The sequence below is a fragment of the Rhincodon typus genome, chromosome 20 (genome assembly GCF_021869965.1).
Source record: "Rhincodon typus isolate 14 chromosome 20, sRhiTyp1.1, whole genome shotgun sequence".
NCBI lineage: Eukaryota > Metazoa > Chordata > Chondrichthyes > Orectolobiformes > Rhincodontidae > Rhincodon > Rhincodon typus.
The window spans coordinates 15,106,163-15,125,696 of NC_063351.1; the positions used below are offsets into that span (position 1 = coordinate 15,106,163).

Below are 19,534 nucleotides of genomic sequence, written 5' to 3' on the forward strand. Positions count from 1 at the left end.
TTTTTTTTTTTTTGCTAGTGCTGTTGGGCTGGGTTTAAAGTAGCTTGTTGGGGATCAGAGACTGAGGTGTAACCCAAATTGGAAGAAAGTGAAGTTGGTAACAGGAAGTAGAAAACTGCTAGGGAATCAAAAGCTGAGCATCGAGTTTGCATCGAAATGTGGAATGCTCTCAAAGATGAGGCAAAGGGCACACTATCTGAATGCATGCAGTACTTGCAACTGGGTAGTTCTAGAGGAGTAAATGGGTATGATCTAATTGCCATTAGAAGATTGGCTGCACGGTGATGCAACAATGGGAATCAAATAGCCAAGAATATTTGATATTAAGGGAGAATAGACCAGAAGGAAAAGGTGGAATTGCACTGATGAGTGATGAGACCACTAAATTTATAAGGCAGGATTGGATTGGGAAAATAGTGTGGAGTCTGTTTGAAGTGAAGCTAAGAAACTGCAAGGGGCAATAAACATTGGCTGAAGTTATTTACAGGTCACTAAATAGTGGTATTATAAGACATTGTATAAATCAGGAGATGAGGAATGTAGAATGGGCAAAAGTTATAATTGGGGTGACTTTGCTCTGCCTATAGGCTGGATAAACCAACTGAGCATGAAAGCTGTAGAAGATGAGTTTTCTGACAGGTTAGTGATTGTGTATTTTCTAGGGAGGAGAACCTGATTAGAGGACTGGTTGTTTTAAATCTAGCTTTATGGAGTGAATAAAGGTCGAAGAACTTTTAATTAGACAAAAGACTTAGCGATGAGTGACCACAAATATGGGGGAATTGTAGACCAAGATGCTAGAATTTTTTACTAAGGATGTGATAAATGAATGCTCAGCTAATGATCTGGTGTTCAATTAGAATTGCCAAAAAAACATAGTTCCTCCTTTGCTAATTCTAAAAACTTCCTATCCTTCAAGTTACTAATAACTTGGGGCATATAATAGTCTAGTGGTGTTATTGCTAAACTGATAATCCAGAGACTCTGAACTTGTTCTGGGGACCTGGGTTCATCTCACCGTGGCAAATGGGGAAATTTGAATTGAATAAAAATCTGGAATGAAGAGTCTAATGGTTATGAAACCATTATCAATTTTTGGAAAAGTCATCAGGTTCACTAATGTCCTTTTTAAAGGAAGGAAACTGTCATCCTTACCTGGTCTGGCTTGCATGTGACTCCAGACTACAGCCGTGAGGTTGACTCTTTAACTACCCTTAGGGAAGTTAGGAATGGGCAATAAAAGCTGGTCTAGCCAGTGATGCCCACAAATGAATGATCTTTTTTTTAAAAAAAAAAAAAAAATTCAAGAAAGGGAGAATAGAATATGAATGCAATTTAGCAAAGCAAAACACAAATACATTAAGAGCTTCTATAGCTAAAAGGAAAAATTCCATTCCATTACATCAGTGGAAAATAGAGAAATGGTAGAGAAGCTAAATGATTACTTCATCTGATTTCCCTGCAGAAGACAAGACATCTCCAATTTAGAGATCCAAGTGGGTGCTGAAGGAAATAAGTATTAGTACGATTTGCTAGTGAAATTAGAGGCTGAAAGTTGATCTATCCCTAGATAGACGCACAGGAAGCTGGAAGAGCACAGCAGGCCAGGCAGCATCTGGGGGAAAGGAGCAGTCAAAGTTTTGGGTATTACCCTTCAGAACGCCAAGTGGGAATAGGGGGAGCTGCAGATAATGGGGGAGGGAGGGAAAAGGGTGAAGGCAGAATGGTGGTGGTAGGTGGACACTGGTGGTAGGTACGACCTGGTTAGTTGATGGGAGGGATGAATCCAGTTAGTGGCTGGAAGGGAGGATCAGATGGTGGGGCTGGAAGGGGAGCTGTGGAATGGGTGGCAAGGATATTTGAAATTGGAGATCTCCATGTTGAGTCCTCAGGGCTGTAGGGTGCCCAGACAGAAGATAAGGTGGCCGTCTTCAAATTTGGGTTCTGAGTTGCTGCAGCAAATGGAAGAGGCAGATGCTGGACGTGTCAGGGGTGGTGGGGTAGGGAGTTGAAATGGGCAGTGACCGGGCGGTTAGGTTGGCCATTACAAGCCAGGTAGAGATGCTCGGCAAAAAGTCACCTAGTCTATGTTTGGTCTCTCTGATGTAGATAAGACATCAGGAGTGTCGGATGCAATAAACTAGGTTAGAGGAGATGCAGGTGAGGCTCGCTTTCTTGGAAGGGCTGTTTAGGTTCTTAAAAGGAGGTGGTCTATGGGCAAGTGGTGCATCTTTTACAGTTATGGGGAAGGTACCAGGCGGGTTGGAGTGGTTGTTGGGGATTGTGGTGCAAAGTAAGGAGTAGCGAAGGGAATGGTCCTTTGGAAGGAAGAGGGATGGGGAGTGGAAGATGTTCCAGGAAGTGCGATCTAATTGGACCCATCCTTTGTTTTGAAGGTACATTGGATGTGGAGGCTGATGGGCTGGGAAGTGAGGACAAGGGGATCCCTATCCTTGTGTTTGGAGGGTTGGGTGGTGGTCAAGAGCTGTGGAATGGGGAATGGAGGCACAGTGGAGGGCTGCTTGGATCTCCGGTGGGGGAGTATAAAAGTGTTTGATAAAGACAGACGTTCGGGATGCTCGGGAGTGGAACATCTCATCAAAGCAGGTGTGATGGAGACACAGGAATTGGGAAAATGGAATGGAGTTTTTGCAGGATATAGGGTGGGAGGTGGTGTAGTCTAGGTAGCTATGGGACTCTGGGTTTATAGTAAATGTCAGTAGGTAAGCTGTCACCAGATCTCTAAACGGAGAGGTCAGGAAAGGGGAGGGAGGTGTCTGAGACTGAATTTGAGGGCAGGTTGGAAGTTGTTAGCAAAGTCTGAACTGCTTCAGTTCAGCCTGGTTGCAGGATGCAGCACTGATGCAGTCATCGAAGTAACAGCGGAAGAGTTGGGGAACGGCACCAGTGTACGTACTGAAGAGACTGTTCAACATAACTGACAAACAGGCAGGTGTAGCTGGGGCCCATGTGAGTGCCCATGGCAACCCCCTGGATTTGGAGAAAGTGGGAAGAACTGAAGGAAAAGTCCTCGGAGGAGGAGGGTATTAGTGGCAGGGGAACTGGATGGGTCTGTTGGAGAGGGAAAAAACTGAGGGCCTGTAGGCTGTCCTTGTTGGGTATGGGGATTGAATATCCATAGTAAAGATGAAGCAGTGGGGGCCAGGAACTGAAAGTTGCCAAAGAGGTGGAGGGTGTGGTTTGTGTCCTGTATGTAGATGGGGAGTGTCTGGACCAAGGGGGAGAGAATGGAGTTGAAGTAGGAGGAGATGAGTTCAGTGGGGCAGGAGCAGGCAGAAACGATGGGTTGGGTGGGGTAGTTGGGCTCGTGGATCTTGGAGCAGGTAAACCAGGCAGTGTAGGGCTGGGGACAATAAGGCTGGAGGTGGTGGAGGAGAGGTCACGTCACAGGAGGAAGCAATGAGATCATGGACAGTGTGGGAGATGGTGACTTGATGGTCCTTGGTGGGGTCATGGTCAAGGGGGAGATGCGACGTGGTGTCAGAAGGCTGGCATTTGGCCTCTGCGATCTAGAGGTCTGTCCTCCAGACTACCACTGCCCCATGTTTGTCAGCGAGTTTGGTGAAATGGGGATTGGTATGGAGAGAATGGAACGTCAGAGGGAGAGGTTGGTGTGGGTGGAGAAATTGAGGCAGTTGATATTGCAATTGCAGTTAGCAAGAGGTCCAGGGTGGGTAAGAGGCCAGCAGGGGGCCTCCAAGAGGGAGGAGGAAAGTTGGAGGCAAGAGAAGGAGTCCCTGGAGGGTGGAGGGGAGTCTTTTTTTAATTGAAGCAGCAGCTTTGGAGCTGGCAGAAGAAGAGTTCCACGTCGTGGTGGGCACAGAACTCGAGGTGGGGATGGAGGGGCAGAAACCGTGAGCCCTTTTACAGAGGACAAACTGTTTGGCCTCAGTTTGAGCTCTGGGGGGAATGGTGAATGTGGCAAGGTTCATAGGTGGGCTTTTGGTGGGGTGGGGGGGGCAGCGATTGTATGTGATGAGTGATGGTTGGGTGTGGTATGATCGGGGTGATTAGCTGTGGGAGGGGAAGGAGGGTGGGAGGGTAGTGGGCTGGGAAGCAGGTGCATCCCCAGCACCTGATTTTACACCTTAATGTGGTTCTGCATTCCTGCAGATTGGAAGTTGGCAAATATCCCCCAACTATTTAAGAAAGGAGCAAGCATGAGAACGTGGAACTACAGACCTGTTAGCCTTGCATTGGCCTTTGGCAAAAAGATGTGATAATTGAACACTTGGAATAATAATGGTTTGAGCACATTCAGCATGGATTTGCAAAGGGGGAATTGAGTTGGCTGCACTTGTGGAATTTTCTGAATTTTACAAACAAGATTGATTTGGAGTTGAATATAGTATGCTTAGATTTTTCAGAATCTATTTGATAAGGTCCCTCATTTCAGGAGGCAATGCATTGGCATGGATTAATTGGCTAACACCCAAACACTAGTGTGAATGGGCCATCCTTTGGTTTGCAGATTAATGGAGTGCTGCAAGGGTCAGGACTTGAGTCTGAGCTCTTCAAAATCAATGATTTGGAGTTGGGGACAATGTGTAATATATCCAAACTTGTGGATGAGACAAAGCTAAGTAGGAACATGTGTTGTGAAGATGATGTAAAGTGGCTTCAGGAAGACTGGAACTAATTTCAGTGAATGGGTAAGAATGCAACAGGTGGAATATAATATTGAAAAATAAGATCATCCACTTTGATAAGAGAAACCAATGGGCAGACTTTCTTGAATGGCAAGAGGTTAGAAAGCCTCCATATACCACAAGACCTAGATGTCCTTGTCCTTGTTAATATGTCACTGAAGGCTAACATGCAGGTACAGCAAGCTGTCAGGATGCTAATGGAATGTGAGCCTTTATCTCAAGATAGGAGTACTAAACCCTTGGTTCAGTAGTATAGGAGCTATTCCAGGTGTAGTCTAGAGTGTGCAGGTTTGCTTTCTTGTGGGGAAAGATGATATTGCCACTGAAGGAATGTAATGAAGCTTTATCAGACTTGTTCCCAGGATAATGGGACTGTCCTAAGAAGAGATTGGGCAAACTGGGCCTTTATTTGTTAGTGTTTTGATTTGACTCATTGAAAACTACAAAAAGCTTAAAGGGATTGACAGACTGGGGAGTCCAGAACTAAGGGACTCCCTTTAAAAATAACCAGAATGCCACTTAGAACTGAAATTTGGTTTTTTTTCTTAAATCTCTGGCAGTAGAGAATTCTAAAGAATTACTACCTCGGGGCTATGGAAACTCCAGTATTTGAGAGAGAATTTTGGTCACTTGAGGGTGTAAAGGGTTGTGGGATAGTTTGGGTAAAGGTATTGAGGTGGTTGATTGGCCATGATCAAATTTAAATGGCAGAACAGGCTCGATGGCCCGAATGTCCTCTCTCGATCCTAAGCTTGGAGTATGGGATCAGATGACAGGGATGCCTATGTTGGTTCAGGTTGTAAACAGTGTGAGAAGCTTGAATTTAGGCTGAACTATATTTTGAGGCTTTGGCTTAAGAAGAACAATTCCAATTTATGGCAAAGTAAATGTTTAAATAGTAAGCTGTGTTTTGAATATCCAATGGTTACAAAAATATTTAGTCAGAAGAACTGGCTGAAAACCGCAATTCACATAAATAACTCAATTTTGGATTAATCTAAATTGAACTTTGATCTGGATCTAATTTCATTTGAAGCTGCTGAATTTGAATTGCTCAAATCCAGCAAAGCAACAGGAATACATTTCGAACCTGATATCAAACCTGATTATTTGCTGTGGATTTGCTCTGCAATTGATCACATTTAAATGAATTTGGTTTTGCTGGTCCTGTGCAGTTCTGCAGTATTAGGTGCTTAATTGTCAATGGTCTATCCCCTACAATGCCTGTGAGCATTATTGATTTCTGCCCTTTTTTATTTACATTATCTTGAGATACTTTGAGTCAAGCTTGTTGTCTAGACATTGCTGGTATCAATGCAACGTGCGCAACACTGAATCGAATAGAACTTTTATGTCCAACTGTTTATTGCCTGACCTCCAGTGAGTAAGACTGAATTACCCCCACAAGGAGATATGGGGAATGCTTCAGTTTTTTCATGTTTCTGCTGATCTTGCTGAGTCATGAGTGTTTAACTTTCCACAGAAGTTAACATATGAATTCTAGAACATTTTGCTTTCAATTGCTACTGGTAATAGTTGACAAGAGCCAAGACACACAGCAGCTAAAGGCACTGACCCAGTGTACATTTCTGCTAAATAGTCAACTTTGGACACGTGGCAAATTGACTCCTTTGTGTGTTCAAGTTGGTCCTGTTGGTAATTCAGATCAGTGAGAAACAAGTTGCAGGTTTTAAACTGTCACATTTGACAGACTTAAGATGAGCAATCAATGCCAGACATTCAAGAAACTACCAAACTTGGATCTGCTGAAAGAAAATATTGTCTGAGGCAAATGTAAAACTTAGCATTTATCTGCATTGAACTGTGTACTTGGAAGGAAGCAGGTACAATTGCAACCAGAATTGTATGCAGCATTTTCAGTGAAAAAAAATTCTAAGATGCTTTGTCTGAGGTATGCATCAAGCAGGTGTTTAAGACTCTCAAATGAGAACAGAAGCTCCCCCAGCCCACCTTGAGCCAATTCTCTTTTCACGCCGATATACTACTACCAATACAGTGTCCTCTTAGCTAATGACTTAACCTTTTGCGTGGAACTTTGAAGACTTTTTTTGGAAAGTCCAAATACAATGCACCCACTGGTTCCCCTCTTATCAACTGGCTGAGACTTTTTAATAAGTTAGGCAGGCATGAGTTCCCTTGAAGCTGTGCTGACTCTGCTGATTTGATTTTCCTAAATGTGCTGCTATTACTTCCTTAATTGATTTCTTTTTCCAGCAATAAATGCTGGTCTAATTGGCCAAAAGTTAACCACATGTTTGGTTTTGCTTTTCTGCCTTTTTTGCATAGCGGTGTCAAACTAGCAGTTTTTCAGTTCTCTGGTACTTCTCCAGCATCCAAGGACATCTGGAAAATTACAGCAATGAATTCACTATCTCTGTAGCTTCAACTTTTTAGGAAACCAGGATGCAAGCCATCAGAGCCAATGCACTTGCCTGCCCTTAGCTCAGTTAGGTTGTCTACAAAATATTTCCCTAGTGATGGGGGTGGTACCTAATTACCTATTTAGTATTAATAAGATGTTCAAAGTATCTTCCACCACAAACACCATTGGAAAATGCATGTTTGACTCTTCCACCACTTCCTTGGTTTTCCCATAACCTTCTCCCCAGATTAATTCTCTAAGGGCTTATGTTCACTTTGACTTCTCTCTTCCTTTCTTTACATTTAAATCACTTATTTTCAGTTTTTATATTCCTCACTAGTTGGCCTTTATAGGAAGACTAAGAAAAGATAAAATAACTATGGAGTCTGAATTTATCCTGGTCACTAAAACTATCAGACTTTTTTACCTTTTTTTTTTCTTTTCAACGTGATGCTGTCCTTAACTTGCTTGGTTCCTTGGGATTGAGGAAGACTTTAAATGTACAGCAAAGTGAGTGGGTGAGGGGTTTTAACAATGAATTTCCAGAAGGTGGGCTGAGCTAATTGAAATCGCTGCTGCTAAATGAGAACCATTAGTGTGCTGGTGCTATTGACAGTTAGGAAAGATGAACAAGGTTAGTGTATAGTGAGAGATTTGAAGTCATTTGACAAACAAGAATTTTGAAATTTAATTAATGGCAGTCATAGTTCAAAACCAACACGTACAATGCAAGGGCAAGAATGTGAATATTGGCACATCTACAAGATGAAGCATTGTAGGAGTGAGATTCTTGGGAAGCCAGTGAAGAGGTGTCATTGAGCTTTATTGTAAAATTTGTATAAATATAAAATTTGATTATAACAAAAAGTGAGGGGGCAAAATTTGTATTGTTAAAAATATGCTACCTTTTGTGTGAAGGAGAGGTTTAATGTCTGCTACATTTATGGCTGGAATGGGGAGAAAGAGATTTATAGCCAAGGGTGCAGAAATTTTCGAAGTTCTTGCTCATCCAAGCCATTAAGTGCGGAGGTAAATTTGTGCCATTGCTTGTAGGTGATGTTTGTAAGGGAACAGTACTTAACTTTAGATGAGAACTGGTGTGGAACTGACGAGAGATTAGAGCCTAGAAATTCAACTGGAAGTGACAATAACCAACTCAATGGAGCAGAACAGCAATGAAAGAAGTTAACAAATTTATCTACTCCCAAATCCGAGGTTGACATGCTGAAACCAATCTGTTCTTTAGTCCAGTTGTACCTCAAGCCTTGTGTTCTCTTCTGTCACGTGGAAGGCTTCAGTCCCTGAAATCTGAAGCTAAGAGCTAATGTGTAGCTTATATGTGGACCAAAATTTGAGCTAATAGTTCACGACCTCGACACTCTTTTTTTAGTCTTGGAAGGTGAATAAGAATACTAACTAGATGATTAATTAAAATCTGGAGTGCCAGTTTGCTAAATAACTGCAGATAAAGGGAGCACAGGGTACATTATCCAGTTATAGTACCAGATTAGTAATCTAAAATTTGGGTGTAATTCATAACTTGCCATAGTAGGATTTTGGTGTTGAATAACCTTGGTAATTTAGCATTATTGAAAGTCACCCAACAAATGCCCTTCATGGAAGGGAATGCATAACCAAGAAGTGGCTTGGTATGTATGTGGTTCAAGTGCTATGGTGCATGGTTAGTCTTGATTTCCTTGATGGAATATTTCAGGGTGAAATTCCAGTTTACCAATGTTACTCATGACACAAATACTCGAACATTCAAGGGCAAGATACTTCCAATAATTGGACAGAGAATTTAAGATGCTCAACTGGATGCTGTAAACAATTTTTGTTGTTTGTGGTATAAATTCTGACCTGAGTCTAACTTTTTACAAAAAAGAAGCAGCTGGTATTCAATTGTTCAATTTAATACTAAAGTGCTAATCTGAATAGTTAGCTCTCTTTCGTAAGAGGCTGCATGTAATGTTTGTCATAAATGAAGGGACCTTGGGGTGCAGGTGCATAGTTACTTGAAAGTGGAGTCACTGGTAGACAGGTAGTGAAGAAGAGGTTGGCATGCTTGCCTTCATTGGTCCGTGCATTGAGTTTGGAGGTCATGTTGTAGTTGTTCAGGACATTGGTTAGGATTCGAAAAGTGGCCTGTGTTCAATTCTGGTCTCCCTGCTGTAGCAAGAATGTTAAACCTGAAAGGGTTCAGAAGAGTTTACAAGGCTGTTGCCAGGTTTGGAGAGTTTGAGCTGTAGGGAGAGGCTGAATAGGCTGGGGCTATTTTCCCTGGAGCAGATTGCGGGGTGACCTTACAAGTTTATAAAATTTGAGGGGTGTAGATAGGGTCAATAGCCAAGGCCTCTTCCCCCAAGGTGGGGAGTCCAAAACTAGAGGGCATAGGTTTAAGTTGAGGGGAAAGATTTAAAAGGGACCTGAGGGGCAACATTTTCATGCAGAGGGTGGTACGTGTGTGGAATGAGCTGCCAGAGGAGGAAGTGGAATCGGGTAGGATTGAACATTTAAAAGGCATCTGGATGGATATAAGAATAGGAAGGGTTTGCTAATACTGGCAAGTGGGACTAGATCAGTTTTAAGATATCTGGTTGGTGTGGATGAGTGGACTGAAGGGTCTGTTTCTGTGCTGTATAATTGTATGACTCTAAATGTGTCTCTTGGTTTTTTTATTAGGGAAAGCTTCAGATGTGGGTTGATATCTATCCAATGAGTCTAGGTCCCCCTGGACCACCATTCGACATCAATCCCCGAAAACCCAAAAAGTAAGTTAACTATCAGTTTCAATTAAGTCCATTTTAAATCCATGTGAAGTCTGTCTATTGTTTGTCAGCCAGTGAAATCTTTTGACTGACAAAAGCTGGGTTTTTTTATTTTCCCCCAGAAATTTAGCCTCTATTTCTGCACTGTCTGTTTTGGGTGGGGTGTGGATTTTTTTAGAATTGCATTTTCTATTGGCAACGTGAGAAGGTGACCTACCCACCTTCCAACTCTCAGGATGGCAGCTTTCGGGATGACCTACACACCATCCAGTTTTTGGAACAACCTACGCACCTTCCGACTCTCAAAGGCTTGTTAGACCAAGGGACACGCAAAACACAGTACATAAAAACAATCCAAACAGAAAGAAAAAAAATTTTGCATGGCCTGCTCTGCTGGCCCCACCCTAAGAATGGGGGAAAATGGCTAATGCATGGTAGGGATAGGAGTGGCCCATACTCTTGGGCATGTTTTTGATGCCCATTTGCCAATCAATGGACCACTTAAGCCACAGCAGGGGTAGGCCTATTCCAGTCAAGAAACACAGCAGCTTTAACTGTGTGGAGGAAGGGAGGGGGTGGTGTCAAGGTACTGAGCCTAATGGAGGGTAGCCCCTTAACACAAAGGAAATGTCATAGTTCTCCATTTACCCCTCCCCATAACCTCTAGCCACCTTGCCCATCTCACCAGGGCCTGCCTGCTCTAGGCAATACCCTGGGCTTACTGAAGTGTTTTTATTCCTTTTTGGGGCTGCCCAAGTCCCTGCAGTGACCATGATCGTGCCTGACACTGTTGGGCCTACAGAGCTGCCAACTAGTTGTATGGCCAGAAGATCTGAGGCAGAACCTGCTCCTGAAGTACAGCCAAATGTTTCTCCCTTTTTTAGCTATCAACTTTGAGCACCTTTTTCACATTGCAGTGAGACAGCCGCAGCTTGTGTTCCAAAAACTACCAAAGGCACCTGACTTGAGTTTCCTCCAGCCCTGCATGAAAACCCAGTCCTAGTCAGAGTTGGTTCTGACAGACTTGGATTGCAGGAAACTTTATGCTAGAGATGGGAAATGTGCCAATGCTGCCATGCAATTATAACTGCCATTTTTCTACCAATGTGAATACCAAGTCTGGAATGATCTCGGCTTTGACTGACTGCGTTGTCTTCTCCTCCATTGCCTTTCTGGCTGTGTGAGAGCCTTGGAGAAAATGTTGCAGTAAAACCTGACAATTGAAATTAATTGCTGCAGTGTTATTATATGGACACCAAATGTCAAATTCTGCTTTGCTACTGAGGTATTAATACCTAGATGTTTTAAGTGGACTAATGCATGTCTCTGATTAGTTAGAAGAATGTTAAGTATTGACTGGGTAATATCACGTAGTAATTCCTAAGATTTCAGAAAAGTATATATTTTTTAAACCAGGTTCCCAAATCCTTTTTAAACAAATCTTAAATAGTTAGTTGGGAAATTGTGCTGGTCTGGTTTCAATACAAAATTCAGCGTTTCATGTGGTTCATGCAGATATTTCCTCCGCTGTGTAATCTGGAATACCAGTGATGTTATTCTGGATGAAACGAGCATTACTGGAGAAGAGATGAGTGATATCTATGTGAAGGGGTAAGTAGGTCATTCTAATGTGTACTGATATGAAAGGGTTTTTAACTGGTTCAAAGCAGTGTACTTTTGCCTAAAAGCTAGGCAAGACCTAATGTTTGACTTTCTTCATGTTTGCTGCATTATTCACTGTGGCTCTACTCCTGTCAGTTTGGCAGTGAAAGTGAAGTGAAGTTCATGGGCAGGCCAAATGAGACCTGGGAGAGATGCTGCTGTTTGGACTATTAGTTTTTATGAAGTGACCTGACGAAAGATTTGTAGACCTGATAGGTCTTGAATGGCTTGTGATCTTGCTGACGACAGTTTCCATGCACTTCGTTCAAAAATAGTGCAGGTGGGAGTTCTAGGCAAAAGGTATGAATTCAGAATTTAATTTCCTGTAATAGGACTTTGTTCTTCAGAAACGTGATCAATGCTATTCAACAAAAATGTCAAAATTGCTCAAAAGAAAAGCATCGCAGACACATCTCCAATACTGCACCTGTTGTAGCTTTGCTTCCTGAAGTGAAGGATGAGTACGTATGATGTTTTACAGGCTTCGGTTTGTGGCAGAGCACTAACTTGCAGTGGGAAGGGTCATGTAACTTTTTTTGAACCAACTCTGGCATCACTTTTCTTGTCCAGCACAGTGATAGATCAAGTATTCTTTGTTCAGAAGTGAGCATTGCTGACCAGGCCAGCATTGGTAGCCCAATCTGAATTGCCTTTTGAGAAGGTGGCAGAGAACTGCCTTGAAATGCTGCTGTTTGAAGGAGCAGATACACCTCAAGTGCTGTTAGGGAGGGCATTCCAGGATTTCAACACAATGACGCTGACACTGAAAGGATAGTTAGCACTACTGCCTCACAGCATCAGGGACCTAGGTTCGTGTGTGTGTGTGTGTGGTTTGCATGTTTTCCCCCCCAAACCCCGTGTCTGTGTGGATTTTCACCAGGTGCTCCGGTTTCCTCCCTCAGTCCAAAGATGTGCAGGTTAGGTGAATTGGCATTGGGATATGCAGGGAGACAGGGATAGGGTAGTGGGCTGGGTCTGGTGGGATGCTGTTCAGAGAGTTGTTGTGGACTGAATGGCCTCTGCACTGCAGGCATTTTGATTTGTCTGAGTCAGTTAGTGTAGGGCTTGCACAAGAACTGGCAGGGATTTGCTTCCCTTCACTTTCTCAGTGACAGAGGGCATGTGTTCGGAGGGTGCTGTTGAAAGAGTTAGAAACTTAAATGTAGGAACGGATATCATTTTGTTTATCTTGGCATATGTATGATCCAAGTCAGATGTTGCGCGACACCAAGTTAGTCCAAGTTTATTTGAAATCACCAAGCTTTTTCAGCACTAGTCCTCCTTCATCAGGTCCACGCCAGTCTAACACCAGCACCTCTGCATCATATGTACGATCAAGTTGAGCTGAAGGCTAACTGGAATTCATTCTGAAGTTGTCAGTAGAAATCATGTGCATTGCTGTAGGGATTAAGATCCTCTATTACTGGGGCATATATTAATAGGATTATCACTCAATTCTTAGTGCTCTTAGTAAAATATTGGCATTGGGTTCACTATCACCTCATCTTTACACTAGAAAGATTTTTGTGCCATGGCCAAGAAATGGCCCTTCAATAAAATCCCAAGGAACTGCAGATGCTGTAAATCAGGAACAAAAACAGAAATTGCTGGAAAAGCTCAGCAGGTCTGGCAGCGTCCGAAGAAAAATCGGAGTTAACGTTTCTGGTCTGGTGACCTTTTTCTCAGACCAATGGTAGCTAGGAAAATTTTGGTTTTATGCAGAAGATAGGGTAGGGGGAGAGGGTAAGGAGTAAACGATAGGTGGGAATAGAGCCCAAAGAGCGAGAACAGTTGGACAGACAAGAGTTGATAACGATCTGGCTAGGAGGGTGAATAACAAGACCTGGTGTGTGGAGTAGGGGGCTAGGACATAGGAGAGCTCAGGCCCTAAAATTATTGAACTGTTTGAGTCCAGAGAGCTGCAGGCTCCCCAAGCAGAAAATGAGATGCTGTTCTTCTAGCTTGCATTAAGCTTTGCTGAAATACTGCAGTGAGTCGGAGACAAATCGGCCAGGGAACAGGACAGGCAGCTGGAAGGTCAGGTCTCTTTTTTTTTTTGCACCTTTCCCTGTTTCTGTTTGGTCGGGCAGATGTGGATATTCACCATCTCTCTCCAATCTTGGAATGCACACTCTCACACCAGAACAGTTCCGAGACATGTGGATGTGGATATGCAGTCACCCAGTCTACGCTTCATTTCCCCAATATGGAGGAGACCACATTGTGGACAGTGAATACAGCAGACTAGACTGTAGGTAATGGCAGACTGAGAAATGCAGGTCAAGAGCTGCTTCACCTGGAGGGTGTGTTTGGGCCCTTGGATACTGGGGAGGGAGAAGGTAAATGGGTAGGTGTTACACATTTGCCAGTTACAGGGGAAGGTGCCATGGGGCTGTGTTGTGTTGCAAGTGAAGGAAGTGTGGATCAGGGTGGAAGGTGGAAAAGGGAGGGGAAGGGAATGTCTGGTGGTGGCATCTCGAGGTGTGGAAATAGTGTCTGATCTTCTGGATGTGGATGCTGGTGAGTTGGTAGGTAAGGACAAGGAACCCTATTGCTGTTGGAGGAGGGAAGAGAAGGGGTGAGGGCAGAAGTGCAGGAGATGAGTTGTACCTAGGTTGAGGGCCCTGTCGACAATGGTGCTGGGGAGTCCTCGGGAGAGGAAGGTGGTGGATGTTTCGGAGGCTCCCTTTGTTGAAGTTAGCCTGATCTGAACATATGCAACAGAGACGGAGGAACTGAGAGAATGGAAAGGAGTCTTTATAAGAAGCAGGGTTTGAGGATGTATAGTCCGTAGCTGTGGGAGTCAGTGAGTTTGTTAGCGGCCAGTCCATCCTCGGAAATGGAAACGGCTGACTAGTAAGGGAAGGCAGGAGTCAGATAGACCAGGTGAAAGTGAGGGCAGGATGAAAATTGGAAGCAAAATCAATGAACTTCCCCAATTCTGGACAAGGGTGAGGGGGGAATGGTGCACTGACTATTTCAATATATTGGAGAAAGAGTTGTGGGTGGGGGCTGGAATAGGACTGGAACAAGGAATGCCCCATGTACCCCACAAAGACACAGGCATAACTGGGGGCCCACGGCCACCCCTCTGTCCTGGAGAAGTTAAGAGTGAGGTTGTGCTCAATTAAGCAGAGGATGGGGACGGTTCAGGTCCTTCTTTCTTCCAAGAAGAAGCGGAGAGCCCGAGACTGTCCTGGTGGGGAATGGATGTGTAAAGAGATTGCACCTCCATGGTAAAGAGGAGGTGGCTGGAGCCTGCAAACTAGAAATTCTAAACTGGCATAAAGTATCAGAAGAATCATGGATGTATGTGGACAGGGACTGGACCAGGGGAGAAAAGACTGAGTCAGGGTAGGAAGAGATGAGTTCTGTGGGCTGGGGCAGGAACAGGCTGAAACAATGGGTCTGCCCAGGCCATCCTGTTTTGAGGAATATTGGGTAGAAGCGAGCTGTGCGGGGCTGGAGGACTATCCGCTTGAAAGCAGTGAGGGATGGCAAAATCACCAGATGAAATGAGGTCACTTACTGTAGTTGATACACTAGCCTGATGTGCCTTAGTAGGGTCATAGTCTGGGGGAAGATGTGAGGTGGTCTGAGAGCTGGTCCTCCATGTGGTCAGTGTGCCAGACTACAACAGCGCCAGCCTTATTGGCAGGCTTAATAACAAAGTTTAAGGTCGGATCTAAGCGCACGGATTGGATGAGTGGGACAGAGAAATTGAGGTAACCAATGTCCTGTCAACAGTTCTCGATACACACTATCTGTTCCGGTAAAAGGCCAGAAGGAGGGGCCCAGGTGGAGGGAGAGCATTGGAACTAGGAGATGGGGTCTGTGGAATGGGGAGAGGACTCTTGCCCAAAGAAGTGGAGGCGGACGAGAGTTTGGCACATCATGCCTGAAATGTGTTAAGGTGGGGGTGCGTAAGTATGAAGCTGAGACCTTTTTTGAGTATAGAACATTCAGCATTGGAGAACAGAAGTTTAGGAGGGATGGTGAATATTCAACAGGGGGTGGGGTTGGAATCCGTGAAGTGGAGGGGGACCTTGATGCTGGTTAAGTTCAGGATAAATTGGTGGACAGTTATTGAATTGTCTGAAGTCTTTCCAAGCTTGTTGCTATGATAACCTAAAGGTTGTATTTCCAGTCTTGGAATAACTAGTGCTCAGGGCTGGTTAGCTCAGTTGGCTGGATGGTTGGTTTGAGATGTAGAATGACACCAATGATGAGGGTTCAATTCCCACACTGGCTGAGGTTACCATAAAAGGACTGTCCTTCGTCTCTCCCTTCACTTGATGTGTGGTGGCCCTCAGGTTAAACCACCACCAGGTGTCTCTACTATTGCTATGCAAATTGGCTTTATCAATACAGCTATCTCATTGGCCATTTAGTGTTACTACTTCAAAACATGACAAAAACAACTTTCCTCGTGAGGAGTTCTTTTGTGCAAAGTCAATTCATCACAAACCATTAATCTACCTCTATATTGGGTAAAGAGACTCAAAAACCAAAGCAATGATTTTGGCAACAGTAATATGTCTTGAGGTCAGTTACTGGCGACCACAGATTTAAGGGGATTGATAGAAGGAATTGCGGGGGGGTGGATATGAAGAAAAGTGAGTGGAGGATGTCTGAAATTCACTGCCTAGTTTGGTTGATGTAAAAACCCACACATTTTTAAAGGAATCATTGATGTCAAACAGCAGGAAATGAGATTTCAAGTTTCTATCTCTAAGGGACCATTTGAGTCTGACTCGGAACTGTTCTGGCGTGAGTGTGTGTTCCAAGATTGGAGAGAGATGGTCAAGGTTGCGGTCTTAATCCAGGACAGAATGCTGCTGTAACCGTGTTTTCCAGTGGCCACGTGACCATATTCTATTATGACAGCAATAGCATTTGATTAAATGAAAATTTTAAGAGCAGGGGTAGGTTATATGGCCTTTCTGAATTATTTAATCAAGTCATGATCCTTGACCCTGACTCTGCTTTCCCACCTGGTTCCCAAATCACTGAACTCCATCTTTTTTATTTCCATTTGATTTCACTTGAGATTTTCTTTTAGTATCTTGGTCTTGAACGCTCAAAAACTGAACATTGCACACATTGGGATAGGGAATTGCAAAGACACCCAATCCCCTCCAGTTTTTTTTTTTTTTTTTTACAAAATGGTGGTTTCTCTTAGAATTCTATCTTGCGAGGATGTGAAAAGTGCTTTATGAATGCACAGTGTTTCTTTTTGGGGTCCTGTGTAGATAGATATGGTTTCTGGACTGACAACATTGATGCTGCTACAAAGGGATAATAGTGTGTGATCATGATCTGCCTAGAATAGAATCTTAATTTTCATCTCAATTCCTTCTTAATTTGGTGCAAAGGGTGTTGCTTCCAGATGTGCAATTGTTTGTATTGTGACAGTCATCTAATACACCAACAATAGACCATGATCGTTTCATGATCATTAGCTGCTTTAATTTTGTTTTCACACAAAAACTGGGTATCCATATATAAAATGGAACAGGAACATCTGGTCAGATGTGCTGCATCCAACTGAGCAAGCTACAGAGATCTACTAAATCACTAACTTCCAAGCTCCTGTTTCCACAGAGGTGTCATTTAGAAAGATGATTATACAAAATTAGGTATTTCTCCACTTCTGCAAAAGTACGAGTATTGTATTTATGTGCAGGGATGTTTTATATATCAGGATCTCTAGAAGATAAATTCCTTGGACAGTCTTTGTCCTCTGTGCATCTTTTGTGCAAACTGTCTTAAAAGTAACTGACCTGTAACAAAGCATCAGTAATGCCTGTATTAATCACTGGAAAATGTTAAAGCTATTGTAAGGACATGCATGAAGGGGCAAGTCACATGGCCTCTCGGACATGCTTTTGTGTTCAATAGGGTAATCTGCTTCAACTCTACCTTTCCCAAATAACCCTAGTACATTCATTGATAGAGAATGCACAACTCTCAAAGGTAGAGAATTCCAAAGGTTCAGAACCTTGTTGAAATTTCTCTCCCTCATTGTCCTGAATGATCATTCCCTGATTCTGAAGCTGATGTTTGAGATTCGCCTGGGTAGGCAACTAAGTTTCGGTGCCCACCTCATTAAGCCCCTTTAGAATCTTGAATGTTCTGACAAAATCCCATCTCGTGCTGGAGTTTAGAAGAATAAATAATTTGACATTTTCAACCTAAGGAATAGAGAGGTTAAAGGAGTGGGTAAAGATCTGGCAAATGGAGTACAATGTGGAAATGTCTATTTTTGGCAGAAAGAAATAAAACATTATCTAAATGGTGAGAAGTTGCAGAGAGATCTGTGTCCCAGGGCATGAATCACAATCTTACTATGCAGATGCAGCAAAAAGTAAGGAAAGCTAATAGAAAGTTGTTGTATAGCGAGATGGCTTAAATGCAAGCATACAGAGGTTACGCTTCAGTTATACAGGGCCTTGGGGAGTGCACATCTGGAGTACTGCTCACTGTACATGTTGATGTATTGGAACCAGTTCAAAGAAGGTTTACTAAACTAATACTTGGAATGAGCGGCTTGCCTTATGAGGAAAGCTTGGTCCACATCCTGTGGAGTTCAAAAGTTAGGTGACTTAATTGAAACATTACGATCCTTGACCAGTTGATATTAATAGATGCTACTGCATTATTGGGGTATGCCGGAGTATACAGTTGAGGTTAAAACAAGATCATTGTGATCATCTTGACTGGTGGAGTAGGCTCAGAGCCAAATGGCCTATTCTTGTTCCCTGTTCATAGCTTTGTAGCTTCTCAAAGACAACACTGTTGTTGCAGGGATCAATTTAGTCAATGTTTTCTGTATGACCTCCAAGTATAATCCTTCCTTGGCAATGGAGACCAATACTGTGCAGAATGCTCTAGATAGGGTCTACCAAAGCCTTATTAAATTAGCAAGACTTTCCTTATTTTTGTACTCCAATCCTTTTGTATTAATACGTCAGTATGCTCTGTGTTCCTGATTGGTGAACTTGCATGATAGCTTTGTGTGAATACATGAGTTTCTCTGAATTTTAACGTTTTAATACATTTTAAAACAAAACTATTTTCTAATTCCTGGCACCAAACAACTGAATAGCCTCTCCTTCCCCACATTAAACTCTCTCTACCACCTTGTTGCCCACTCGCACGACTGACTTGTATCTTTGCAGCCTCTTGTCCTCACCTTGCATTCCTGCCTACCTTTGTATAATCAGTAAACTTTATGACATTGCTCTTGGTCTCTGTCTAAATCATTAATCTAGATTGTAAATAACTAAAGCCCTAGCGCTGATCCTTGTCACACTCCACTGGCTACAAACTGCCAAATTGAAAATTCCCCATTTAGCCCAATTTTTGCATTGTCCATTAGCCAATCACATGTCATTGCTGTATTTGTCTCCATTCCGTATACCCTAGATAGGCAGTTTCTAATGTGATAACTTATTGAATGCGTTTTAAAAATCCTAGTTGGTTGTGTGTACTGGCTCCACTTGCTTTTATCTATTCTCTAATATATCCGTGAGCATCAACCAAGCAGAAGGAAGTCCATGGCCCAACCTTGAGAAATGGGAAGTTATAGAAATGGGATCAATATAGCATGGTACCTGAATGTTGCTGAACAGAAGTCTCTACGTATGTAATGTTGAATAATAATTTTCTGGCATGAAGTATCTTGAGGAAAAACGCAGCTAGTTGGGTTTTAGTATTTATAGTGTTCTAAAAATCTAATTGCAGCCCCTCATTATAGGGCACAGTAATGGGATTCTCCTTGCGTTGATTTAGTTCCCTCGTCCACCCCCCAGATTGAATCGGAATTGCATTTGTCACAGTCTATTCATAGTTCAGTTTGTCGATTTCCTCTCCTTTCTTCAGTGGAATGTAGGTTCTATTGTATCGGAGTTGAGGAGGGGCTCCCCTCTACTATGTAGAATGCACTTAAATTTACCCTTGGTATGAATACCATAAGAGCCTATTACTAAACAAAGGTTGGCAAAGTTTATATTTCATGGTAATTTACGAGTGATGAACGAGCTATTCTC

At 43.0% G+C, this 19,534-nt stretch overlaps 1 protein-coding gene across 1 annotated transcript in view; it reads left to right on the forward strand.

Moving 5' to 3' along the window:
* Positions 1-19,534, forward strand: part of LOC109936026 (myoferlin) — a 194,232-nt gene that overhangs the window by 146,589 nt on the left and 28,109 nt on the right. The window contains exons 48-49 of the mRNA XM_048609170.1: positions 9,736-9,824; positions 11,337-11,432. Coding sequence (XP_048465127.1) covers positions 9,736-9,824; positions 11,337-11,432 — 185 coding nt within the window. The remainder of the gene's footprint in view (positions 1-9,735; positions 9,825-11,336; positions 11,433-19,534) is intronic.